This window comes from Syngnathus floridae, chromosome 15 (genome assembly GCF_059516105.1).
Source record: "Syngnathus floridae isolate MCC-2025c chromosome 15, RoL_Sflo_1.0, whole genome shotgun sequence".
Lineage (NCBI taxonomy): Eukaryota > Metazoa > Chordata > Actinopteri > Syngnathiformes > Syngnathidae > Syngnathus > Syngnathus floridae.
In genome coordinates, this window is record NC_142427.1 from 4,110,778 (window position 1) to 4,137,585 (window position 26,808).

The following is a 26,808-nucleotide window of genomic DNA, read 5'->3' on the forward strand; positions in this document are numbered from 1 at the left end:
AGCCATCAAGATGGGACTTTGCTTCACTTCATGCAGCTCCAAGCAAGAGCTCGAGACTGGCCCGGGTCGAGTGGCTGGGATCACAGCGAGTTTGTTTCCACGGCCCATTTCTGTTTCCACAGCCCAAATGAGCTCTGTGATACATGAGGCGGCAGTCCACATGACAAGGCCGCAGGATTTATTGCGGCAGCAAGGCCTCACTCGGTGCACGCTCGTCCATTGTTGGGAGCACTACATCAGCTCGGTGACAGCCAAATTAGGCCTTGGCGTGATTGCTCCCCCTTTTACTTTGCTTGTTGGGATAAAGCGGCGTACTGTCAAAGCCTGCACGGAGATCATTTTTCACAAAGTTACGGTAACCTCCTTTTGCCGACTTTGGGCAGAGCGCTTTTTTTCCCCTCATTTGGATGAGACATGGGATGTTTTCAGGTTCAACTACATTATTGCTTAACTAAAAAAAAAAAACAGCAGTATTCCAATAAGCACATGTTCAAGGGCATACATTCTCATTTGACTAACTTTTAAGTCAATGTAACATGAAATAATTTGAGCATTTCTGCTTGTTGCTGTTTATTTATGGCAGCTTATTTTTCAACTTGTGGCTCTTATAAAAACCTTCCCTATGTTGATGATGAAGCAGAGTGTCTGTGCCTGCCAACATAAAATGGCTTAGAGCGCAAATGGAGCAGCCTTATAGCTTCGGTGCACATAATAGATTGACGACTGGGTGCAACGTGGTGATGAATCCCCAGCAGGAGAAGAGGGCTTTAATGATGTTATTTTTTCCCTGAAAAAAGCAGTCATGCATTAAAAAAATTAGGATTCCCATCCTTGCACTTTTTCGAGGCTCATAAAAGGTTGATAAAAAATGGAGGAAAAAAAATCTATATTAAAGAGTCCAACTCTATACTTCCTCTTTAATCTTTCTTTTGTTTGTTTTTTTTCTTCTTTTTAACTGACTTGTCATTTTGCATTTTGCTTTTCTTGGCCGGGCCGGGCTGCGACGTCGGCGTGCCATCTGCCTTCCGCTTTGACTTTTTTTTGTTCTTCGTCTTGCCCTGTCCTTTCTTCACCCTCGCGTTGTCCGTCATTGGGGCCGAGCTGGTGGCTGCGGCGGGCTCCAAGACGGGCTGCGGTCGTTTTTTCTTTTTTTTGCTTTCTGGCAGGAAGCCCTTTTGCTTCTTGGCAGACCGGTGCGGTGGCTGCTGGCCACCTTCCTTGCCAGGCTTTATCTTCTCCATCGTCGGCTTCCTGAGGGTGGCAAAGATAAACAAGATGACTGAGTACGCTCTCGGACACCCCGATAGGAGAAGCTGACGTCAACTTCTCATGTCAGTAAAGAGGATTGTGTTTGTTTTTGTGGGGAACCTAACCGCCATGACCTTCCTAGTCAGTCAGCAAATGAGCAAAGTAAAAACACTGCTCTTTGGCTCTATCTTGCGGTAATCCATGAGTTTCAAGAAAAGTCGTTTTTTGCTGCCATCTTGTGGTACCTCAAGAAAAACGCTTTTTTACAACCCCTGCTTTCCGTGATTCAGTAAAAACATCCCCCATCGGGTGCCACGGAATTATGTTCGGTAGATGCGAGACAAAAAGCGGCATGTGGCAATTGTGAACCTTGTAAAAGTTGCGACGGCCTTGGCTCGTTCCGGCACTCACGTGACTCCAAAGTGCCTCATGACAGTCCAGTAGGTGTCCTCTAGCTTGCCTGTCTTCTTGAAGGTAAACACTTCAGGCAGGAGCTGCAGGGCGCTCTTGAGAGCCTCCAAGTCCACAGACAGCTTCTATACAGACATCGGATGTCCTCTTTTTCTTTCCTTCTTTTGATATCTTGTTTCCTGCTCATGTACGACCTACCTGCAGTTGGATGAGTTTGACCAGCAAGCGACACAGCTCTAGCGCCCTCACCGTCTTTTCCCGCAGAGCCTTGTTCTCCATTTGACCTTGCAGCTTGAAAGCCTGAGATAGTGGCCCATTGAATCAACTTGGCATCGGCTCGGGGAAAGAAGCCGCAAGGCAATATTCTGACTTGCATTTGCGGTTCGATACAGAGCAGTAATTTTGTTCTGGGGGTGGGGGGTTCAATGGTGGACTCACCGCGGTGAGCTGAGCCACCACCTTGGTGCACAAATGCAACCACGGCGCGCCGCTCATCAGCTTCTGCACGTCCCTATTTTGCATGGCACGGAGTAGCAACACGCACGCCTGGCTCTGCACGCACAAAACACGTCCAACGTTTGCGCTGACACTTGATCTGCTTCAAAATTAAGGTTATGCTACCTGCTGGTGCTCCCTGATGCCTGATGTGATGTGCTGCACCGTCGCGTTCAACAGCTTCACGCACAAAACCTGCATGATATATACATACACACACACATACATAGGATATAATGTCAGTGCCAATAATGTCAATAATAATTATGTGTGTGCGTCCTCGTTATATTTCATTTTTGTATTAGCTTAGCGCGTGCACACACGCATGCACACATATGACGAGCGGGTCGTATTAATTAGTGCTGCCATCCGCTGCGCCCTACTCGCTTACCGGAAATCTAGCAAAGAGGTCAGTGAACATCTGGGTGGTCAGGGGGCTCTTCCTGCGACTCATGAAGTGGCCGAGGGCCTCTCGAAAGATGCCGGCCACCTGCTCCACGTCCACGTTGCCCATGAAGCACAACTGAACGCACACGAGGCCAAACGTCAGCTCGCAAGGCAGTTCATCTCGCTTTCAAGCTTATTGTGAGACAAGTGATGAGCAAGGTGTACAGCTGAGGACGGCCCGATTGATCAAAGACAGCAACAAAAGGATTCATTCAAAGAAGGAGGTTAGTTACGTACGTCTGGCGCAATCCCGGACACCCGCGCCCCGTCCACGCTTTCGCCGGACGGAACTCCTCGCAACACTTTGACGACATACAGAGCGGCGCTGAAAACAAAACAGACACAAGATGGTGGATGCTGCCATTTTGGAGTTTCATACAAGGAAAATAAACAAAAACAAAAAAAACAAAAAAATGAAAAAACAGCCCCATGAAAACTTTCACCAATTGACAGAAAAGTGCGCACGTCTATCGTAACTAGAGACAAAGTTTGAACACCATAGTCCCAGAAGGTCAGCCACTTTGGTTTCAGACGGTCATGTTGGAAAGTTAGTTTGTGGAGTCAGTGACAGTCAGTGACCCCCCCCAAGAAAAGCCCTAAAATGAGTTTAATCCATTGGCCCAAATCGGTCCGCCATGAAAAAGTGTCAAGGAGCCATGCTCCAAGGGGACACTAAGTCAGCCATTTTGGTTAGAGTTTGCCGACGAGGACCTGAAATAGTAGAGGCCGACAGACGACTCGGACAACTTCTGCATTTTTGTCATCAGCTTGTTCAGAAGGAGGTGAAGCTCTTCCTGTTGGTCTTGTGCTGTCTTGCAGTAGCCCTTGGACCTGCACAGCTGGTTCCTACAAAAAGAAAAGAAAATGGCAGTGGTTTTGTTGTGGGAGCTCATTGCGAGTATGGAGGAGTGTATTACTTGAAAATGTCCGCCGCCCTGCGTAGAAATTCCTGCCCCTGCTGCTCATTGCCCGACGCCATCCCTCGCTCAATCAAGGACAGCAGAGGCTCCAAAAGGTCCAGAACCAGAGGATTGTCAGCCTGCCGCGACACAAACACCTCAACCAGGTCCAGCACCTACAATTACAAAGACGAGAGCTTTTTTCCCCCCCCCCTTTTTATGTTCCAATGGAAGATGGTCTCCGACCTACCTTGATCTTGAAATCGAACAACAGTGTCTTCTTTTTGCGCATTTTAGCCATGGTGTCCTTTCTGGCCAGGACCTTCTTCTGCTGCTCCGAAAAGAGCACCGACAGGCTCTTGTCCAGCTCCATCATGGTATCATCATCCAAGTCATCTTCACTGCTATCCTCCTCTGCGGCCTGGAAACAAAGTATGACGTCATCATCCTCAGCTGATAAAAAGGACAGGGGAGCTTCAGCGATCATGTCAATCTTGTACTGATGATGCCCCTGAGTGGGGAAATATTAAATTACACACACGCACACACATGCAAACAGCGTGGCGCCACTCGCTCTCCGACTCCAAAGCCTCACCAGAGCGTTCTTCTTCTGCAGCACCTTCATCAGCTCCGCTTTGAAGTTTTGGTCCACCTCCTCCTCCACGGCCTCATCACTGTCGTCGTCGTCCTCGTCGGAGGCGCCATCTGACTCGTCTTCCTTTTTTGGGGCAAAAGCTACTTTCAAGTCAAGGCAGCAGCTTGAGCGGAGACCAAATCAAAAAGAGGCCAAGCACCATGTCCTCCTCAACGTCATTCTCCGTTTCCATCTTCTCGGCCGCCTCGACGTCGTCCAGAACCAGCACGGGGCCGTCCCCCTCTGCGTCCTCATCCGGCTCCAGCGCCTATGCAATTAAGACAAGTCTGGCGTGACAGCACCCGGGCAGCGAGCAGCGCGGGCGGGCGGACCATGGCTTACGTCCAGGATGGCGGTGAGGGCGGCAGCGTTGACGTGGGGGCAGATGGAGGCGAAGACGCTCTTGCACACCTGCCTGATGTGGCGGCTGGGTTGGGACAGCAGCGACAGCAAGATGTCGACCATCACCTCCACCCACTGGGGTTCTGCCTCCCCCCGCTTGCCGGCTACCCAAACAAAAATCACACACAAATTTGTTTCATATACAAAATGCTGCCAGTGGCTTTTTTCCTCGTTCCTTTTGACAATGCATATCTGTTCTTGCTTTTGGCTCGACCATGCTGACGCTTTACATTTTGCTTTGGTGACGAGCAGCTGACCTTTCTCCCGATTCTTCTTGGCTGTCTTCTCCTGCGCTTCATCCACGCATCTCTGCAGGTCCTTCACGACGTCTAGCAGCTCATCAGGAGCCTTGGCCAAAGGCAGCGCGGTCCGTTTTGTTTCTGCTCATTTGCTTGCCGAGCGCGCCGAGCGAAAGGTGAACCCGGCGGGGCATACCTTGAAGAGGTGCATGCCGATCAAGAGGAAGAGCTGCTGGAAGGCGGCGTTCTCCGCCGAGTGGCCTTTGCCGCCTTTCTTCTTCAGGCACACCACCGACTCCAACATGCTGAGAGAAAAGAAGCAACAAACACGATGACAATCGTCGCCAACGCGGGAGAGTCAACGAGGCAATACACGGTGCCGACCTGTCCCAGGCCTGCCTCTGCTCCTCACTGAGGGTATGGACGGGGCGGACCAACGCGGGCTTGTCGAGCAGGTCTTGGGCGTACTGGACCAGGCGCTCCAGCCACAAGGAGCCGTCGGACGTGACGCCCGTCGGGCGCTTCTGGGGCGCCACCGACTCGTCGGCCAGCGGCAAGTTATGCACGGATAGGAGGAGCCTGGTGGATGTACGTTCCACAGTGACGCAATGTCGTGTGCGCCCGGGAGCTCCCCAAAACAATAAAAAATGCTACTCAAGTGTCATCTCATTCTCAGCAAACATAGTTGAACTCCCACCCAAAGAAAGACGTGACCATCAGTGCTCTGGTTTTCCCATCCAGTGGGATGTGGAGCTTCTCTTCGGTTTCTGGAATGTTGGCGCAGGCCTTCTTGACGCTGAAGAAGGTGTGGAAAAAGACAAATCTGGAGAAAAAAAGTGGGAAGTCACATGGTGACATCATTTGTGAGTTTTTTATCGTACAGTTTCAGCTCGAGGAGGAGTTCTTGGTCATCATGATGCATCTTACCTGGCAATGTCCATGATAAGCTGCTCGTCCTTCTTCACGTGGTTGTTGTCCACGATGGAGACCAGCCTGGCCACGATCCACTTCCTCAGGCGAAATTGGGGGGGCCTTAAAAGAGGACAACGAGCTGGTGAGTGCTCACTCTGCTTCCCGGGTTTCTCGAGGTACCCTTTGTTTTGTCGGGAATCCTCTTGGTTCCTCGGGACTCACTCTTTCAACTCTTCTTTGCGCTCCGTCTGCTTGTGAGAGGTGAAGTTGAGCAGCTCGTCCACACGGGGCCGCAGGAAGATGGACCTGAGCCACGCCACATAATTCCGCAGCGCCGCCGGCTGTAGGTGCTGCACCACGCGCCACACGGACGGCACCACCGGGTAGCCCTGATTGACGAGCGAGGTGAAGCCCACCATCACCGCCAACTGCTTTTCAGTGTCCTGGCAGCCAGCCAGGAAGTTGGACACATAAGCGTCCATCTCGGGCGCCAGCTTGAAGTGATCTTGTTTCTGCAAAACAACTCAATGAGTTATTTCCGGCGAGTTGTATCCAGGGCGCCACCTTGTGGCATTATTTCACAGTGACACAACTGCGTGTTACTCAAACGGTCTACTTGGCCACTGCACCCATGTTGGTGTGACCCAGGAGAAAAGATAAAAATAACCCAATGCACAAAACAATCTGTCCCGAGTCGGTCCAATCTTAAAAGTTAAAGTCCCAATGATCGTCACACACACATCTGGGTGTGGTGAAATTTGTCCTCTGCATTTAACCCATCCCCGTGTGATTTTGATCCATCCCCTGGGGGAGAGGGGAGCAGTGAGTAGCAGCGGTGCTGCGCTCGGGAATCATTTGATGATCTAACCCCCCAATTTCAACCCTTAATGCTGAGTGACAAGCAGGGAGGCAATGGGTCCCATTGTCATACTCTTTGGTATGACCCGGCCAGGGTTTGAACCCACAACCTTCCAGTCTCTACCACTAGGCCACTGAGCTGGTCTTGACCCCATATTGGGTTATTTTTATCCCCAACAGCCCATTTAAGGGCATAAGCTTGAGACGTAACCAACTCTGCCAAGTAACGAACTAGGGAAAAAAAATCCAACCAATTTCCGTGCGGCTCATTCAACATTCCTCATCAAACATGGAGGAATTGTGTTATCAGCGTGGCCAAGTAAGAAGGCCACATGGTTAATGTCTATGTCGCAGCCGCGTGCGGCGCCAATAAGAAATCTCGACTAACCTGGGCCGACACCACGTGATCGCCGTATTGCTTCATTACCTCCCCTGACAGAACCTCTCTGAGCTGGTATACGGACAGCAGTGGCAAAGCGCTGCCCAACAGTCGGAAACTCACAAAGCTACACAAAAAACAAAACACGCACGGAAGAATTGATGGTCAGTTTCAAATGTCAACTCAGTTGTGTGGGTTAGGGGGCACTTTCCCGTTTGCTAATGCTCTTGTGTACAAAACTCACTGCGTGGGCCCCCAGTGCTCCTTCAGCATTCCCTCCACGACGGCTTTTTTCCAGAAGAGCTGGAAGCTGTCTTCCCTCAGGGACAGCTTCAGGAGGTCCAGGGCCAACGGTGGCAGCGCACATTCCTTCTTTGCCGAGCGGGCAGCCATCTTAAGTAGGTGTGTCAGCCTACGAGAGAGAACCCGGCGCACCTTGAGAGTTCAGAAAAGGCTCTGTGATGTTCATCACTCAATCAAGCCCCGCAAAAGGTTTGGGATTGACCAAACAGATGAAAAATAAGATGGCAGTAGAGCACTCATTTTGTCTAAATCAGGGGTCACCAACAAGGTTCCCGCGCGGGCACCAGGTCGCCCGTGAGGACCGCATGAGTCGCCCGCAGGACTGTTCTAAAATTTGCTCAAATAGCGGCACTTGTAAGTGAGCTGCATCTTTTTATTTTACAGTCAAACCTCGGTTTTCGAACGTCCCAGTTCTCGAACAAATCGGAATTCGAACAAAAAATTTGAGATTTTTTTTGCTTCGGTTGTTGAACAAAATTCGGAGGTCGAACCTCGCGAGATGAGCCGGGAGGACCCGAGAAAACCCGACCGCGAGGCCTGGAATCTGACTGACTCCGTTGTTATTGTATTTTCGTTACTTTGAGGATTGTATTAACCCCTAATCATGCCTCCAAAGAAAGCAAGTGGGAGCAGTAAAGCCATCCTAAAACACAAAGACGCTCTTAAAGCAATGCAACAGTGAGCAGCCGGCGCACTGCGGTTGCACGATCGGACCAAATTAAGCTCCCTGCGCACTGAGGTCCACTTGAATTTTGGAAAGTACATCAGGACTTTAACAATATTTTCTAAATTTTAGCGACGGCTCTGTCACAATAATGCGACCAGCGCGGTGCAGTTGCGCATTTGGCGGTGCGCTGCAGTTGCGCGATCGGAAAAAAATTAAGCTCAATGCGCACTTAGGTCCACTTAAATTTTGGAAAGCACATCAGGACTTTAAAGATATTTTCTAAATTTCAGTGACGGCTCTGTCACAATAATGTGACCAGCACGGTGCAGTTGCGCGGTGGGCAACGCGCTACGTTTGTGCGTTCAGCGGTGCACTGCAGTTGCCACCACTTCCCTGTTATTTTTAGTATAGTTGATCACTTCACATGCTTTTATATCTTTATCTTGAACATATTCAAAACATAAAAAAATAGAGAAAACATCAAATAAAGCAATTAACACTTTAAAGCACCATATCCAAGTCCACTGTCTGCGGTATGTACACTTGCTCCATTTTTGCTCCTCTTATGTTTATTATTATTATTTATTATTATTTGTTTATCATTTATTCAACACTCTTATTTATTTATTGTTTGTGCCTTCTTGTTTTTTTTGTGTTGCTTGTATGCATATGTGTACTATCTCACCGAGGGATAGTGGGAACGTAATTTCAATCTCTGTGTGTCTTAGTATATGGAAGAAAATAAAAATAAAAAAAAAAAATAAAAAAAAAAAAAATCGACAATAAAGCAGACTTTGACTTTGATAAAACAACCAAATAAACAAAACAAAAAACTACATCTGAAAAAAATTATATTTTCAGACGAAACTGGATGAGGGCGCTCTAAATTTCACCGTTGGCCGTGACTCATCAACTGGGTGGGCTTAAGAAAAATGGCACCAAAAAGAAACTCATATTTTGCAGGTTACAAACTTCAAGTTGTAAAATATGCAGCTGAAAACAGTAATCGAGCAGCAGAAAGAAAGTTTGGAGAACCGTGATGTACCAAGGGATTACTATTTCAAGTGACGTCAGTGGCACGGCACGGCGGTTGTTTACATAAAGGACAAACGTACCCACGCTTGGAAGTTTGTTTTGTTTAATAAAGAGTCGTTTACTAAACCCACGTCTATCCTTGTACTTTGTTAACGCTACAATATAGTTATATACTAGATCTGTGGAATAAAGACGAGGCTGACGTCAGGGTGCACGCACGGCGAAGTTGACAAAGGATGAGGAATTTGATCGATGGATTTAAAGTGCACGGATGATTTGATAATATTATTGCTTATATTATAGTTATTTGAAATATAGTTTATCTATCGTTATGAGCCTGTGGAATATTTTCAAGTGCAAGCGCCCTCAGCCGCGTGCACCCATTGTTGACAAAGAACGATCGATGGATTTAATGAATTGGAGTGACACCGATGATTTTATAAATGTGTTATTCATGTAATCGTTTTCTTTAATAACTCTATATGTTACGTCAGGCCCATTCTCAGCTCTTCGTTTGTGTTTGTCACGTTAGCATACCTATCGTTTAGCCTGTTGCTATCATATCGAACGATCGATGGATTTAATGAATTGAAGTGACACCGATGATTTTATGAACATGTTATTTATGTAATAGTTGTCCTAAATCACTCTATATGTTACGTCAGGCCCGTTCTCAGCTCCTTGTTTGTGTTTGTCACGTTAGCATACCTAACGATTGATGGATTTAATGAATTGGAGTGACACCGATGGTTTTATAAACATGTTATTCATGTAATAGTTGTCCTTAATCACTCTATATGTTACGTCAGGCCCGTTCTCAGCTCTTTGTTTGTGTTTGACACGTTAGCATACCTATCGTTTAGCCTGTTGTTGCTATCGTTTAGCCTGTTGTTGCTCGTTCATGACTGTTTTTGGTGTGGGATTTTGTCGAATAAATTGCCCCCCAAAATGCGACTTATACTCCGGAGCGACTTATGGGTTTTTTTTCACTTTTGGGGGCATTTTATGGCTGGTGCGACTTATACTCCGGAGCGACTTATAGTCCGGAAAATACGGTACATTTTTTTCCATTATTTGTAATGGGAAAAATAGATTCAGAATTCGACCGATTCGCTTCTCGAACCACCTTCTGGAACGGATTGTGGTCAAAAACCAAGGTTTGACTGTATTTTTGCTATTCTTGTTAAAATCACACTTATATGTGAACACTGAAATGACAATAACACATAGTGAAAGCCGAATTGAGCAAATTGGCTATTTCAGAAGTGTGTGTCAAACTGGTAGCCCTTTGCCTTAATCAGTACCCAGGAAGTAGCTCTCGGTTTGAGAAAGGTTGGTGACCCCTGGTCTAAATGAGCCCCCTGTACATCATTCCTCGACAAAATTCACTTCAACACACTTGGGGGCAAAGCACTAATTTAAAAAATATATATATCTTAATATGAGTCTAGCATAGCACCTAGGCATCAAGACGGTGCACCTCAGGTCCAAGTAAAATTATTACTTATTACGACCACCTTATCGTGGTAGGGTGGTTTGCGTGTCTCCGTGACCCCTAGAGCTATGTCGGCAGGAGTATTACACTCCTGGCAGGGTCACCCATGCCGAACAAGTCGAAGGGTAGAGACTAGACAAAGATTGATTCCACTGGCCCTCCAGGTTGGGGGTTGGGCTGTGGGCTGATGTCCCGCTCCCGGAAAAAAAACATTATTACAGAAACCAGAAGCAGAGCGCACACACCAGATCATGGGAACGCTGTAGCCAGTCCTGTACCCAGAGACACGATGACGCACAGGGACCAAAGCCAACAGGGCGCCCTTGGGCCGAATAGACCACTGCTGCACACGAATAACGCGATGACTATTGGAAACTGGAATGTACGAACACTATACGTAAGCGGCAACATCACACTAGCAGCAAGAGAAATGACCAACAGAGGAATGGACCAGGGATGTGGACTCGGACTCGGGGACTCTGTCATTTTTGCCGGACTCGGTGCTGATTTTGACGGAGTCCACCGAGTCCGACAATAAAAAAAATACGTTCAATTTTATTTTCATCATGCTGCTGAGAATGCGCGTAGGAATACTGTCCACAGCCCTGCTTACGATCAATGCGGCCACGTTGAGTTGCACTTAGGCTAATGTTTACATTATGTACCAATGCCAAAGACGATTATGTCACCCAGCTTATATCATTGATGTGTTTCGATAGTTGTGGGGTCGTCACTAATTTGTGTTTAGATAAATGTCTGAGCTATAATGGTGTAATTAATGATTAAAAAATAATATCTTACATGTCCTGTGTTTCAGAATGGTTATTTAATTGGGCGAGAGTGTGTGTTTTCAAGCGTTTTGCCTCATGCCAATGGCACTCAGGGCTAAGGGTGGGCTTCAATGACTATTTTTGTAAAGCCACGCATTTAATACCATGTCAAATAATATATTAGAGTGTAGGTTATGTTCCAATGTATCCACTTCTATCGGTTAAATTGTCAACTGTACATTTATGACTACGCCATGAGTGATCTACGTTATGAACTAGCACAACTCCGGTAGGGCAGGGAAAATGTTATCGATCCGACGTCCGATTGGAACGTCGCCTCACTTTTACGTCCGCGCTCTCAGCAAGGGATCCTATATAAGCCGAACCAGCCAGTGTGAAAGCAGTTGCGTTCGTTCTGGTAGATTTTGATCTAAATTAGCCTTGAATAAAGACTAAGCAGTCACATGAATTAACAGAAAAAATGGACAGCCGGACTCGGACTCTGACTCGGTGGTCAAGAGGCCGGACTCGGTGCAAAAATCCGACCGAGTCCACAGCCCTGGAATGGACATCATGGGTATCAGCGAAACCCACTGGACAGGACAAGGAAGAGTGGAACTGGCAAAAGGAGAAACCATCATCTACTCAAGTCAAGTCAAGTTTATTACATCTACTCAGGAAGAGCCGACGACAACCATAGACAAGGCAAGGCGTAGGCATACTCAGGTCGAAAGCAGCAGCAAGAGCCCTGATTGACTGGATTCCAGTGAACGAAAGAATCATTCAAGCCAGGTACCACTCCCAACACATTAAGTTAACGATTATACATTTACGCACCCACAGCAGATGCAGAAGAGAAAAAAAGGACAAATTTTACACGAGACTGCAAAATGTACTAGATAGCAGGAACAAACATGACATGTTGATTGTAACAAGAGACTTGAATGCCAAAGTAGGAGATAGACACCAAGATTACAACAGGGTCATGGGCTGGCACAGACAGGCTGAATAACAACGGAGAAAGGCTGTGCGAAATGTGTGACATGAACGAACTAGTCATAACAGGTACGCTGTTTCCACATAAAGACATAGATTTTACCTGCCAAGGGAATTTACTGCGATTCTGCTAGTCGCGGTATACATCCCGCCTTCCAACATCGAAGGCGACAGGATCGCGGCTCTTAGTGAACTGTACCAGGCCGTCAGTGAACAACAGACAGCGCACCCTGACGGTTTCACCATCTTCGCTGGGGGCATTAATCATGCTAACCTGAAGTCTGTTTTTCCGAGGCTTCACCAGCATGTTAATTTTCCAACTCGTGGTGACATCTTCCTGGACCTGGTCTACTCTACACACAAAGGAGCTTTCAAGGCCGCCCCTCTCCCCCATCTTGGACTTTCTGACCATCTCACTGTTATGCTTTTGCCTGCATACAGACAAAGGGTGAAGGCATCCAGGCCGGTTCGCAAGCGGGTACAGGTGTGGCCTGAGGGTGCCTCTGATGCGCTTCGAGGCTGCTTTGGCACTACTGACTGGGACATGTTTAAGTGGGCGGCCACTTGCGACAATCAGACAGACATAGAGGAGTATACTGACTCTGTTTCCTCTTACGTCACGAAGTGCAACGATGATGTGACTCACTCGAAGTCCATCGTCACACGGGCTAATTGGAAGCCATGGCTGACGGGGGCTGTCCTCAGGCTGCTGAGGGCCAGGGACGAAGCCTTGAGAGCGGGGGATGAGGCTGGCTTGAGGGCAGCGAGGGCCGACCTGTCCCGGGGCATCAAGGAAGCGAAAAGGGCGTTCTCTTGCAAGATTACCGCCCACTTCAAGGACAGTAGGGACGCACGGAGCCTTTGGCAGGGCATTCAGACCATCACTACAAGCCCGCGCCGCAGAGCTGTGAGGGCGACATCCGTCTGCTCAACAATCTTAACCGCTTCTATGCTCGCTTCGACGCTCAGAACAGCACTTGCCCGCTGAAGACCACTCTCCCTTCACACACGCAGACACTGTGCCTCTCTGCCGACAGCGTGAGGAGGGTCGCTTGCCGCTATCAACACCCGTAAGGCGGCGGGCCCTGACAACATCCCAGGTCGAGCGCTGAAGGACTGCGCTGGGGAGCTGACGGGTGTCTTCACGAACATCTTTAACATTTCCCTGCAGCAGGCCATCGTCCCTTCGTGTTTCAAGGCTGCCACCATCGTACCTGTGCCGAATGAGCCTGCTCCGTCCTGCTTGAATGACTACCGCCCCATGGCACTGACGCCCATCATCATGATGTGCTTTGAGCGGCTTGTCTTGGAGCACATTCATTCCATTCTTCCCCCCACCTTAGACCCCTTCCAGTTTGCGTACCGGGCCAAACGGCCCTCTGAGGATGCCATCTGCTTTGCCCTCCACTCGGCCCTCTCCCACCTGGAGAGTAGGGACTCGTATGTGAGATTGCTGTTTGTGGACTTCAGTTCTGCCTTTAACACCATCGTGCCACAAAAACTCATCTGCAAACTCGTCAAGCTGGGCCTCAGTACCTACCTCTGCAACTGGCTACTGGACTTCCTCTGTCAGAGGCCTCAGGTGGTACGTGTTGGCGACAAAATCTCCGCCAGCATCACGCTGAGCACGGGGGCCCCCCAAGGTTGTGTGCTCAGTCCGCTGCTCTTCACCCTGCTGACGCATGACTTCACTGCGTCCTACAACGACAACCGCATACTAAAGTTTGCTGACGACACGACTCTGGTGGGTCTCATCACTAAGGGCGACGAGACTCAGTACAGGTTGGAGGTTGACCTTCTGACCGCGTGGTGCAGGGACAACAACCTCCTGCTGAACGTCAACGAGACCATGGAAATTGTTGTTGACTTCCGGAAGGGTCACACCCAACACCTGCTGCTGACCATCGACGGTGCTGTGGTGGAGAGGGTGAGCAGGACCAAATTCCTGGGGGTGCACATCAGTGAGGACCTCTCCTGATCCGCCAACACCACGTCACTGGCGAAGAAAGCTCAGCGCCGCCAGATTGATCACACACCCATCAATAAACGATTTAGGAACTCAGTGAGTGATACAAGAGTCCACAGGTCTGCAGACATTGGAAGTGACCACTATCTTGTATGTACAACAATCAAGCTAAGACAGAAGAGACGACAAAAAGAAAAGAAAAACATCAGAATCAAGTATGACATTGCAAAGTTGAAGAACGAAAACATGTTAAAGACCTTCACTATCCGTTTAAGAAACAGCTATCAAGTATTCGAAGAGTTAGAGCGAGGAGGAGCAGGAGATGAAGAGGTAGAGCGTGACTTCCAAGTAATGGAGAGGGCATACATAGAAGTAGCGGAAGCAGTATTGGGTACACCACGGAAAAAGAAGAAGCCATGGATCAGTGAGGAATCATGGAGCCTCGTAGAGCAAAGAGAAGAAATAAATAAGAAGATCCTGGGAACACATTCCGAAAGAATCAAGAAGCAGCTAAAAGACAAGTATGCAGAGAAGAACAAAGAGGTGAAGAGAAGTATAAAAGCAGACAAAAGGAAATGGATGGAGGACATTGCAAGTGAAGCTGAAGCTGCAGCAAGAAAACAACACATGAAGACACTTTATGGACTAACAAAGACGCTGGGCAACGAGAGACCCAGGCAGAGGACAGCAGTACTAGACAAGGATGGTAACCTCGTTAGTGGAAGGGATGCAATTAAGATGAGATAGACGGAACACCTAAAAGAAGCGTTAAATAGAACAGAGCCGGAAAACCCAATAACTGAAGAAGACGAATATGAATTCAGCAACAGAATTGAAGAGATCACGGTAAATGAACCAACACTAAGTGAAGTCAAAGAAGCAATAAAAAGACTGCAGAATGGCAAGGCAGCAGGAATTGACTCCATCACAGCCGAATTATTAAAAGCAGATGTAAAGTTTTCAGCAATGCAGGTACACCAACTGTTACGGAAAACATGGAAACATGAGAAGATCCCAACAAAGTGGAAGAGAGGACTAATCATCAAACTAGCGAAGAAGGGAAATCTCAAAGAATGCAAAAACTCAAGAGGCATAACCCTGCTCTACAAAGTGGGAAAGATACTGGGCAGGATTATAGCAGACCGAATAAAGAATGGAATCGATTGCAGGCTGAGAAAGGAACTAGCAGGTTACAGGACAGGTAGGGGAACAACAGAGCAAGGCTTCATATTGAGAAACATAATTGAACAGGTAAATGAGTGGCAAGCAACACTATACTTAAACTTCGTAGACTTTGAATAAGCCTTCGACTCTGTACATCACGAAAGCCTGTGGATCATCATGAAGAAGTATGGAATTCCGGAGAAGATTGTGAGAATGGTCAGACTATTTTATGAAGACTTCCAGTGTGCGGTAGAAGACCAAGGGGTATGTTAGTGTTTCAACATCAAAACTGGCGTAAAGCAAGGATGCAATATGTCAGGGTTCTTGTTTTTAATTGTGATGGACTGGATTATGCGAAGAACAAGTCAAGAGGGAGAAAATTGAATGACCGTATTTTTCGGACTAAGTCGCTCGGAATACAAGTCGCATCAGCCATAAAATGCACACTATAGAGGAAAAAAACATATATAAGTCGCACCGGAGTTTAAGTTGCATTTTGGGGGAAATTTATTTGACAAAATCCAACACCAAAAAAAGACATGAACCAGCAACAAAAGGCTAACAATACCGTATGCTAACATGACATAAACACAAACGAGGAGCTGAGAACGGGCCAGATGTTACATTAACAGTTATTCAAATAACTATAACATAACACGTTTCTCAAACCATCCATGTCACTCCAAATCATTAAATCCATCGGAAGATTCATCCTCTGTGTCAATAAAAAACAAAACAGCTGTTGATTCCGGACCTACTACATGCGCCGCTGACGTCAGACTCGTCGTCAGACTCGTCGTCAGACTCGTCGTCAGACTCGTCGTCAGACTCGTCGTCAGACTCGTCGTCAGTACTTTACCAATGTACCAGGCAAGACGTGGGTTTGGTAACCGGCTTTAATTCACAAATCAAGAGCTCAACATATGAGCCAACACACGCAAGCGCTCTGGATCCCCCCCGCCTTCACGGCCTCGCTAGACAATCGGAAACTACTGAAGTCTAACGACATACACGTTGCTACTCTAAATAAACTATATGTCAAATAACTATAACATAAATAACGAGTTTATCGGACCATCTGTGTCACTCCAAATCATTAAATCTCCTGATTCCGGAAGTCAGTGAATGGAACTCATTGTCAGTGAGGCTCCAATTATTCCACAGCCATAGTGCACCCTCATGCGATTTAAAGTGAAAATGACATGTGAAGTGATCAACTATACTAGTAGGTAAGTAATGTGTTAATGATCAAATACACATTTGTGAAAATGTTCACATATAAGTCGCTCCTGAGTACCCAATAAACTATGAAAAAAAACGCGACTTATAGTCCGAAAAATACGGTAGATGGAAGCTGACATCAAAACTTGATGATTTGGACTTTGCAGATGATACAGCATGACTTTCCTCTACAAAACATCATATGCAGAATAAAACAACCCGAATGGATGCAGAAGCCAAGCGAGTAGGACTCAAGATCAATACACAAAAGACAAAAACAATGAGGATAAATGCAAAAAAACAGGAACAAATCAAGATCAATGAACAAGATATTGAAGATGTAGACCAGTTCACTTACTTGGGAGCAATAGTGTGTAAAGAGACAGGCGGTATGAAAGATCTGAAGAATAGGCTGTCATAAGCAAGAGGTGCATTTATCAAACTTAAAAAGACCTGGAGCTCCAATGACATCTCAAGAAGAACCAAGCTTAAGATAAGATGCTAGTAGTGCCAGTACTGCTGTATGGATGTGAAACGTGGAAAATGAATAAAGGGGACAGCAAGGCAATTGATGTGTTCCACAACCGATGCCTACGAAGAATACTCTGCATACATTGGCAAGACCACATCAGCACTAAAGACCTACTAGAAAGAGCTGAAATGGAGCCATTGAGTGAAGAAGTTAGGATGCGTAGATGGAAAATGAATACTACGGCAGGACCACAACAATGACTGCAACACAGCCATGACCTGGGTATCAGAAGGAAGAAGAAGGAAAGGAAGACCGAAGGACAAAAAAGGACATGACTAGCTAGTTTTTTTTAGTGACTATCCAAGGATTTAGGTCAGGTATGGGCAAACTACAGCCCGCGGGCCACATCCGGACCACGGGACCGTTTAATCCGGCCCGCCAACCCTGAATAAATTGTATTATTAAACATTTTTTTGGGTCGTTTTGCCTGCAATGACTGCGTTTCCCCAGTAGATGGGGAACCGCTCGCCTGCACATTTACTACCGGAAGCCGTGTCAGAAAGCTCGGTGCACACTCACAAGTGCGTGTACGTACTCAGTAGTACGGACACGGCGCACTCGCGCTCTATTTGTATCAGTGCCGAATTTAGAGCGTGGGCTGTGACGACAGCATTCTTGTAATTCGCGCGCTGAGCTTTCAGATACAGTTTTACGCAAAAGCCACCCACAAACTTTCCACTGGAACCCTTCCATTAAAATGAATCGTCCAAGGAAAAGCAAGGTGGACACTGAGTGCCGAGTGTTTAAAAAAGAGTGGACAATTTGGCTTGACGTATGCGGCGTGACGTTCAGCCACATGAACATCAACATCAACCCGTCACAGATCTAGGTAAACGGACCAACACCTCGGATATCTCCTAAGAATTGCCACAACAAATTTTACTCCAGACTATGACGCACTAGCAAAAAAAGGGAGACCAACAACACTGTTCCCACTGAAAGTGAAGGGGAGGCTCTCAAGTTTGTTGTAAAAAAATGCATTTTGAATATGATTTGTACAAATAGCAGGGATTGAAACTAGTGACCATTCTCATTTTCAAACAATGCAGGATGCTCAAGGACATTGATGCACCACCTGTTTGCGACTAATCTTAACCTGTAAAGTTCTTAAGGCTTACTTTGAGGAAGTGTTTCCCGTTTCCTCACCTCTGTTACCAGGTGTTTGTGAGTTAAAATTCTGCTCTGATTTTCAGATACCCCTCACCATGTTGCCGTTTTGATTACTTTATTTGGATGTATGCTTTCACCGATTCTTCAAGATGATATATTTGGTCGTAATGTTTGCCGTTTGATGTGATCTCATAAGATAAACATCTTTCATTAATCTGACCTGCAGGCACTGAAGTGATGGAGACTGTTATTCATAATAACAGTGTCGTATTTTATGAGAATCACTGATAGCAGTTTTTTGGTGAATTTTCTTTTTTTTAATGCTGTTAATAAATGCATTTGTTTTCAAAAAACCTTTTTTGAATATCCATGCTTTACTACCTACTAAAGGCCAAAACCTTTTATGCAATGACCTTTACAGGTCGTTTATATTACTTCACACAAACACTACATCCATCTACTCCTACTACATCTACTTTAGAACCCACTTCGGCCCGCAACTCAAAAAGTTTGCCCACCGCTGATTTAGGTGCACATTTTGGCAATTCTTACTGTCCAATGTTGTCGTCGTTGATGATCTTGGAAGAGCCCAACAGTTTTTTTACTTTCTTGGGTTGGAGGGTCTGGGGAAAGCGCTCCAGCGCCACCAACAGCAGTTGCAGCTGCTCTGGAGTCTGGAAAGCCGAGGCCATGTCGGCCTGCAGAGCACTCAGCAGGACCTCCTCAAATACCTTCTTGGGGACCTGCCGGGACACCGACACAGGGGAGACTGTGATGATGACTGTGCATGAGTCAGAAATTTGATTTTACGGAGGTTGGTTATAAAACAATTTACTCTTAAAAAAATAATAATTAAAAAGCCTTTTTGTGCTGTTGATACCCCAGCGAGGATGTCCATCATGGTCTTGTTGGGCAGGTCCTTCAGGTGCTGTCGCTGTTGGTTGAGGTTTTGCAGAAGCTGCACACAACCCAGCACCACTGGGGGCTCCTGCACGGGCGCAAAATAGAAAAGTTGAGCTCAAATTTACTACATGCGCTGGACATTCTCTAGTCACACGGCCTGCATAAGACAAGGTTTGCATGTGTTCCTACGTACTTACTTTGAAAAGGCGACCTGACTGATGGAGAGCAAGGACGCCAAACAAGCTGCCAAATGCAGCATTTCTGACAAATTTCTGCAGGACAAGAAATATTTAACCTTTTTTCTTACAGCATATTCTAATCCCACTCCCCCCCAAAATAAATAGTCACCTTTGTGGTTGTTTGCACATTGTGTTTCTCTCTGATCCTGTCAAGAATGTTCTGCAGAGTGATGTCCTCAAACGCGGTCAGGAGCTGGCGGAAACAATAACATAGTTTTGGCATCACACCACAAACACTAACGGGTCAAAGCATGGGGCACAGTCGTCGGAATCCTCGCTCACCTGACCCAGAGCTAGGCTGAAACCTGGCCTCGCCGCCTCCCGCGTGTGAGCAAGTCCGTCCACCAACTTCTTAAGCGTGTACTCCAACTCATCCTCCTGTGAACAACACAATGCATAACACGGAAATCATTATTGCATATTAATTACATCGGTTAAAATGTTCTACTCGCGAAATACGTTCAAATTATGTTAAAATGGCAGGTATACTGTGTAAATGATATTTTACTTTCTATTTTTCAGACGATGTGCTAAATTAATTCATCTTTTGATTTGAAATGGCAGTGTTGGCACACATGTATGTTGATAAAATAATGGATACGTTTTTAACTCGATTAATTATGCTGTGGTTTCAAGGATTAAGACGTCATGAAAAGACTGTAACATGACTTTAAACTGCTCCAGTGTAGTGTGCCACAATACGCATAGCTGAACGCAACCCACCTCGTTGTTGTCTTTTAGGTATTTCAGAAGATTTTCCACCGCTCGAAGACGAATTTCTTGATCGGGTTTTGCCAAATCCCAGAAGAAGTCGAGGAAGACTCGGTTCTGATGGAGGGCACCAGCCGTCCGGACCGGCACGGCCGCAATCGGCTGAATATCCATCATGTCTATGAACACCTCACCGGAGAATGCCGAAAGTACAGCGAGGAAAAAACGTGTATGCACGTCTTTTCCTGGGGAAGTGACTACTTCCGGGTCAATTATTTTGACAATTTACAACTTTATTGACAATGCAAATGGTGACCAAACAGCGACCTTTTGATTTTTTTTCTTAAAGGCCTAGAGACATCCCTTTTTTTTTTCAATTAGAACGGAATTTGATAGAATGTATTAAGAAAACACATTTGCCACATTGGAAATTAAAACTGGACACCGATTACTAAGAATAAAGCTAAAATTAAATGCCAGTTTATCGATTGGGTTCCACACGCAGCCACACCGGTAGCGCCATTACTGTGACGTCACAAGTTGTACATCCGGATCTCAACAAACCCAAACAACATGGCAGATGATAGCGACAGCTCCGTTTCTAGCGGCAATATTAGCATCATTTTACCCGATTCAGAAACCTCTTTTGACGCAGAATATGATGAATCTAGCAGTTCACTTGGGCTGAGCTGAGCACGTTTCTGAATCGTGCCCCTCCCGTCACTCTGGTTAGGTTGGCATAGTAAAAAGTCCTCTTGGGGGCTTTAGAGTGCCGAGTTGATCTCGGCACATGAAGAAATGACCACCCGCAACGTTTGGTTTAGGTTTTATAAGCATTTTTAATTTTTTTGCTTAAATCGCATTTTCTCGCGAGCTGAGCACGTTTTCTGAGATGTGCCTCTCCCGACACTCTGGTTAGGTTGGCATAGTAAAAGGTTCTCCAGGGGGCTTTAGAGTGCCGAGTTGACCACGGCGCATGAAGAAATGACCATCTGCAGCGTTTGGTTTAGGTTAAAATCGCATTTTTAATTTTATTGCTTAAATCACATTTTCTCGACGAGCTGAGCACGTTTTCTGATTTGTGCCCCTCCCGTCACTCTGGTTAGGTTGGCATAGAAAAAAGTGCTCTTGGGGGCTTTAGAGTGCCGAGTTGACCACGACACATGAAGAAATGACCACCCGCAACGTTTGGTTTAGGTTTTTTGCGCTTTTTAAATTTTATTGCTTAAATCGCATTTTCTTGACGAGCTGAGCACGTTTTCTGAATTGTGCCTCTCCCGCGCTGGCCCCTCTTCTCTTTTTGTTTACATTCACTGAAGCTAAACGCGTACAACTTGAGACGTCACTTCCGGCTGGCGGCTCGGTGCAGTCAAACTGTATAACTGTAACTGTAACATTAACTGTATAAATGCCTTTTTACTTTAAAGGCCCAGAGACACCGGTATATGTATAAATCGGTTTTAGTTAGCTTATGGGCTTATAAATATAAATTGCCGATCGAAACAACGAAAAGGAAGCTGTTGCTCTGAAAAATATAATTTAAATTTGCCGCGCAGACGAGTTCGACTGCACCGAGCCGCCAGCCGGAAGTGACGTCTCAACGCGTTTAGCTTCAGTGAACGTAAAGAAAAAGAGAAGAGGGGCCAGCGCGGAGACGTCGGACCAGGCTTGGGGCCAACCCAGCTCGCCCAGCCGTGCCTTCCATTCTCCTGGCGTACGTTCGTTCGCGGGACGACAAGATGGGTTGCGATCGCCTGATGGGATCCACGAACCGGACAGTGCGTGCCTGCTGTGTGCTCGTGTTCACAGTGGCCTGGTTGACTGTCATCTTTCCGGACTCTGCTGTGCATCGGGAGCGGCTAGCGTGCTATCACTCTTATTGTTCATTTATGTTGACTTCTTGTTTTATTTTTCCTGTGTTGTTTACTTGTATGTGTGTTGTGAACTCTGTCTTGTCACCCTGGGATAGTGAGAAACGTAATTTCGATCTCTTTGTGTGTCTTGACATGCGGAGGAATTGACAATAAAGGAGACTTTGACGTTGAGACTTTGACTTTGAAAAGTATGTCGAAGCGTGACGGGAGGGGCACAATTCAGAAAACGTGCTAAGCTCGTCGAAAAAATGCGATTTAAGCAATAAAATTAAAAATGCGCCTAAAACCTAAACCAAACGCTGCAGATGTTCATTTCTTCATGCGCAGTGGTCAACTCGGCACTCTAAAGCCCCCTGAGAACTTTTTACTATGCCAACCTAACCACAGTGACGGGAGAGGCACAATTCAGAAAACGTGCTCAGCTCGTCGAGAAAATGCGATTTAAGCAATAAAATTAAAAAAGCGCAAAAAACCTAAACCAAACGTTGCGGGTGGTCATTTCTTCATGTGTCGTGGTCAACTCGGCACTCTAAAGCCCCCAAGAGCACTTTTTTCTATGCCAACCTAACCAGAGTGACGGGAGGGGCACAAATCAGAAAACGTGCTCAGCTCGTCGAGAAAATGTGATTTAAGCAATAAAATTAAAAATGCGATTTTAACCTAAACCAAACGCTGCAGATGGTCATTTCTTCATGCGCCGTGGTCAACTCGGCACTCTAAAGCCCCCTAGAGAACCTTTTACTATGCCAACCTAACCAGAGTGACGGGAGAGGCACATCTCAGAAAACGTGCTGAGCTCGTCGAGAAAATGCGATTTAAGCAATAAAATTAAAAATGCTTATAAAACCTAAACCAAACGTTGCAGGTGGTCATTTCTTCATGTGCCAAGATCAACTCGGCACTCTAAAGCCCCCAAGAGCACTTTTTACTATGCCAACCTAACCAGAGTGACGGGAGGGGCACAATTCAGAAAACGTGCTCAGCTCAGCCCAAGTGAACTGCTAGATTCATCATATTCTGCGTCAAAAGAGGCTTCTGAATCGGATAAAATGATGCTAATATTGCCGCTAGAAACGGAGCTGTCACTATCATCTGCCATGTTGTTTGGGTTTGTTGAGATCCGGATGTACAACTTGTGACGTCACAGTAATGGCGCCACCAGTGTGGCTGCGCGCGGAACCCGATCGATAAACTGGCATTTAATTTTAGCTTTATTCTTAGTAATCGGTGTCCATTTTTAATTTCCAATGCGGCAAATGTGTTCTCTTTACACATTCTATCAAATTCCATTCTAATTGAAAGAAAAAAAAGGGATGTCTCTAGGCCTTTAATTGTGACCTCGAGTCATGTTAACGACTATGTCCCAGGCAGATCCAAGTCCCCTGTCATTAGTTACACCGCCTGCCAAGTGCTAACCTCAGCAAATCAGATTACCTAAGAGAACCGATCACAACAGAACACGCCCCGGACTTTAGCGCATGCGCAGTTGTGCCAAAGTAGTTACCCCCGTGAAAATCCGTATTCTCTGCCGCAGGAGCGCGCACGTATTGAGTGGAAGGAGGAACCCGATGCTGTGAGGGCAGACACTACCAGCTTGTTTTCAATAAAAACATGAAGAACACATGTATTCTTCATGTTTTTATTGAAAACGTGCACGTTTGTGCTAGTCAATATCCATTTTAGAAAGGGTTTTCTTTAAAGCTTATGTATCACGTTTATAAATTATTCCGTTTTAAGTTTTACTTAAACTTTATATAAAGAGGAACAGCGATACTTTTGTCTGAATTCCTCGTTTTGATAGCATCACATGTCCCTCTTTTATACTTGTTCTGAGGTGTGGCTCAGAGCAAGCCATTTTGGTGCGGTCTCTTTAAATGCAAATGACGTACTTCACACCCCGCTCCCTCCAGGCCGCAAAATGTGCGCCTCCTTTTTCGGTCGAGATATTTGTAGTTTTTCAGCCGAGGTAGCGTTTACTTGCGCTGTAAACTTTTTGATTGGTGAAAAGATGTCAACGGCAGAAGACATACATAAAAGGTAACAAAATAAATCCCTTCACAATATTTTTGAATACATCTTGTAAACCAGCACTGCAGTCAAGTTAACCTATAAGTTAATGCTAGCGTTAGCGAGAAGCTAACGAATGCATTTACCACATTATTGTGTTCCCCAAGAAAAATACAGCATCTTTGATGCAATTCATCTGATACAACTACTCAAAATACACCCGCAAGAAGTGAAAACAAAGAGTGTTGGATTTGTCCACAATTTAGGGAGTGCGTTATCTGCGCCTCACGGCAAAGGCCATTGTCAATCACCTGTTATCCAATTTACTCACTGCGTGCTCATTTGATTTCTTCAGATTTAGGAAAATGCTAAGACACTGAAGCAGAAATTAGACTTACACAGGTTGGTTGAGTTCAATCACAATTCTTGTTAAGAAAGCTCTGTTTCCAGGAAAGTACAATACAGCGCTGGGCCTTTAGTGCGACCATGCTCAAGAGCAGAAAGTCTCCATTCAGAAAAGGCCACATTCAAGGTTCTTTGGTCAGCTTATATTCAGTTGCACATGCCAGTGTGAGCCGAGTTTGATGGGTGATGAGTCTTTGGGACGGGGCAAGTTCGCAGGGGAGTCTGATTCCATGGGAGTGGGTGCTGGTTCGGTGAGAGTTGGTTCCGTGGGGTTGGGTGCTGATTAGGGGCGATTCGATGTGTGGGGGCTGTTGTTTTCCTTTCCGTCTTTCAGCCTTGAGGATCATCTTTGGCTGGGCTGTCTCCCTCTGGCACCTGCTGGTTTTATCTCCAAGTGACCTTCCTGTAAACATTCTCCTCCATTCTTGCACATACACTGTTCCACCTCATCCATTCATCATTCTTTCAATTTTGTCATTTTGTACGGAATTATGTGAGGTTTTGGCTGTGACATCATCTACGTATTTATTAATCTTCCCTGACTATGCAAAGTTTGTACTCACCACTTAGCATGTTTTTGTTTGTTTGTTCTTTTGATCTCCGTGTACTTGCTTACGTCATCATATTCTTCGTTTAATCATGCTTTCAACCATATCTTTTCTTTGTTAGGCAAAATATTTCCCTCTGTCCAGAACGTTCAGTAGTATTCGGAAACTGGCGTCTAGCATTAGTCAAAACATAAGATACAATCAAGTACTGAACATTTTTAGACGACTTTGGCAGTGTCCGTAATTTAGAAATAATCAGGCATGCATTAAACAGTTCCTTAAGGGTCATAAAGCTATTCAGGCAATATATCAAGAAACATTTGTTCTTTCAAAGTGCTCAGAAATATATATCAGATGATAAAGTTATAAAAACCTTTCTCATTACCACTTATCAAAAATGTCTAGTTATATCTTCTTTATTGATTTGGTGTGTAGGTATAATTATATGGTTAAAATGTTTCTTTTATTTATTTAATATGTGAATATACTTGTCTGCTTATGTACTTTATTCAATGAGGTTTGAGCATATCTGTTTTTGTATCTAGGCAGGACTTTTTGTATTTCCACCCCATTCCTTCAAGTGCACAGCTTAAAAAATCAGCAGAAAGATTCATGCTAATGCTATGAAAACGAGTGTATAAACACGCACTATTATTAAAATGAAATGCAGTTCACTATTTTTGTGTCATCTCAAGCTTACCGCTTTACTGTGTACTGTGTCGTTTCCATAGTTTGAAGGAACTGAACCATCAATGAAACAAAGTCTTTCGGGCGAATCCTTCTCTATACTGACAAAAGATTTCTCAAACACTCATCCTTGAACAAGCAGGACTTTGCCCACAGATGTGGGAACACTGCTTGAAAATGAAATTTGACCAGGCACTTCTTTGAGGTTCTGATGCTGGGGGACAGTGCAATGAGTTGTGTGGATTAATGCATCCAACAACGGAACATTTTGATCTCTCCACTTCAGCATCCTTGAGTTGTTTGGACTAGAAAAGTCTCTCAGAGTCATAACGATGGTGGATTTGCGAAACCCTTTGGCCACACCCTGTCAGGCAGGGGACAAGACGGAGGACTCGGATGCAGAGTCGTTTCTCTCTGGGTTTTATTCCAGCAAGCACACTGAGCAAAAGTACAAATCAAATCGCCTCTTGCGAGGGAAAACAAGTGGCAAAAAGTACAAACAAAAGGTGTCGCACTGAGGCGAGTCAAAAGGCTAAAAGTACAAATCAAAACGCCTCTTACGAGGGAAAACACGTAGCACAAAGTACCAACTAAAGGAGTCGCACTGGGGCGAGACAAAAAGGCGATGGGGACCAAGGCACCAACAAAAGCGTCGCTCGGTGGCGAGACAAAAAGGAGGGTTCTTACAGAGAGTTCGGACATCAAGGGATCGCTGGTGGTCGGGACGAGGCAAGACACACTGGCACAAGACAAGGGGAAGACACGGACTAAATACACACAAAAGGGCGGGGGTACAGGTGATGACAATTAGTGTCGATTACGCAGGTGCACACAATCGGGATCAGGGAAGACAAGACAACCAAACACCGAGGAAGGAAACACGAACTGAAACGGAAAGGATGACAAAATAAAACCGGAAGTAAAGTTACGACAATTGACGAGACAAAAAACCGAAAAAATAAACGCGACCGCATGACACACCCATTACCTTGTTTGGTAGTCCCGCCCCAACGAATGCAATGTAATAGATAACAATGTGTAATAGAAAATGGAGAAAACTGAAAGGAGTAAAAAATAGCCCCCCAAAAAATAACAAAAGTATCTCTGCAGCATCTGGAGGGACGGATTTGAGACTAAGTATCGCATTGGCCCGAATATAAAACGACACTGATTATAAGACGCCCCCCCTCTTTTTCAAGACTCAAGTTTGAAAAAATACTTTTTGAACACTAACTTTACTTTTTATACAGA

The 26,808-nt window shown here is 45.8% G+C and overlaps 1 protein-coding gene across 3 annotated transcripts; it reads right to left on the reverse strand.

Annotated features, from left to right (window-relative positions):
- Positions 1-738: 738 nt before the first annotated feature.
- On the reverse strand, positions 739-20,304 carry mybbp1a (MYB binding protein (P160) 1a). Of its 3 annotated transcripts, none has more exons than XM_088398632.1 (27): positions 20,049-20,304; positions 19,608-19,703; positions 19,435-19,518; positions 19,284-19,358; positions 19,064-19,171; positions 18,736-18,926; positions 7,169-7,336; positions 6,934-7,051; positions 5,910-6,199; positions 5,703-5,807; positions 5,473-5,598; positions 5,160-5,354; positions 4,972-5,080; positions 4,794-4,884; positions 4,477-4,640; positions 4,295-4,402; positions 4,096-4,218; positions 3,751-3,921; positions 3,519-3,640; positions 3,313-3,447; positions 2,839-2,926; positions 2,546-2,677; positions 2,281-2,349; positions 2,098-2,211; positions 1,858-1,959; positions 1,660-1,784; positions 739-1,251 (listed from the first exon to the last, which is right to left on the reverse strand). In XM_088398632.1, exons 1-27 carry the CDS (start codon positions 20,211-20,213, stop codon positions 918-920), a joined length of 3,708 nt encoding a protein of 1,235 aa, XP_088254758.1. In that variant the 5' UTR covers positions 20,214-20,304; the 3' UTR covers positions 739-917. The 3 variants fall into 3 exon arrangements, with proteins under 3 accessions (XP_088254758.1, XP_088254757.1, XP_088254759.1); XM_088398631.1 differs by having other exon boundaries at positions 3,519-3,676; positions 20,049-20,303; XM_088398633.1 differs by having other exon boundaries at positions 1,110-1,251; positions 1,618-1,784; positions 3,519-3,676; positions 20,049-20,303.
- Between the last annotated feature and the right edge of the window lie 6,504 nt (positions 20,305-26,808).

Bases quoted from the DNA above. Each gene is read 5' to 3' on its own strand.
- mybbp1a (XM_088398631.1), bottom strand. From the start codon at position 20,213: ATGATGGATATTCAGCCGATTGCGGCCGTGCCGGTCCGGACGGCTGGT. The intron at 19,359-19,434 runs GTGACTATTTAT...CTTGTCCTGCAG, and splicing joins ATGTGCAAACAACCACAAAG to AAATTTGTCAGAAATGCTGC. The intron at 2,678-2,838 runs GTACGTAACTAA...GTGTGCGTTCAG, and splicing joins TGTCCGGGATTGCGCCAGAC to TTGTGCTTCATGGGCAACGT.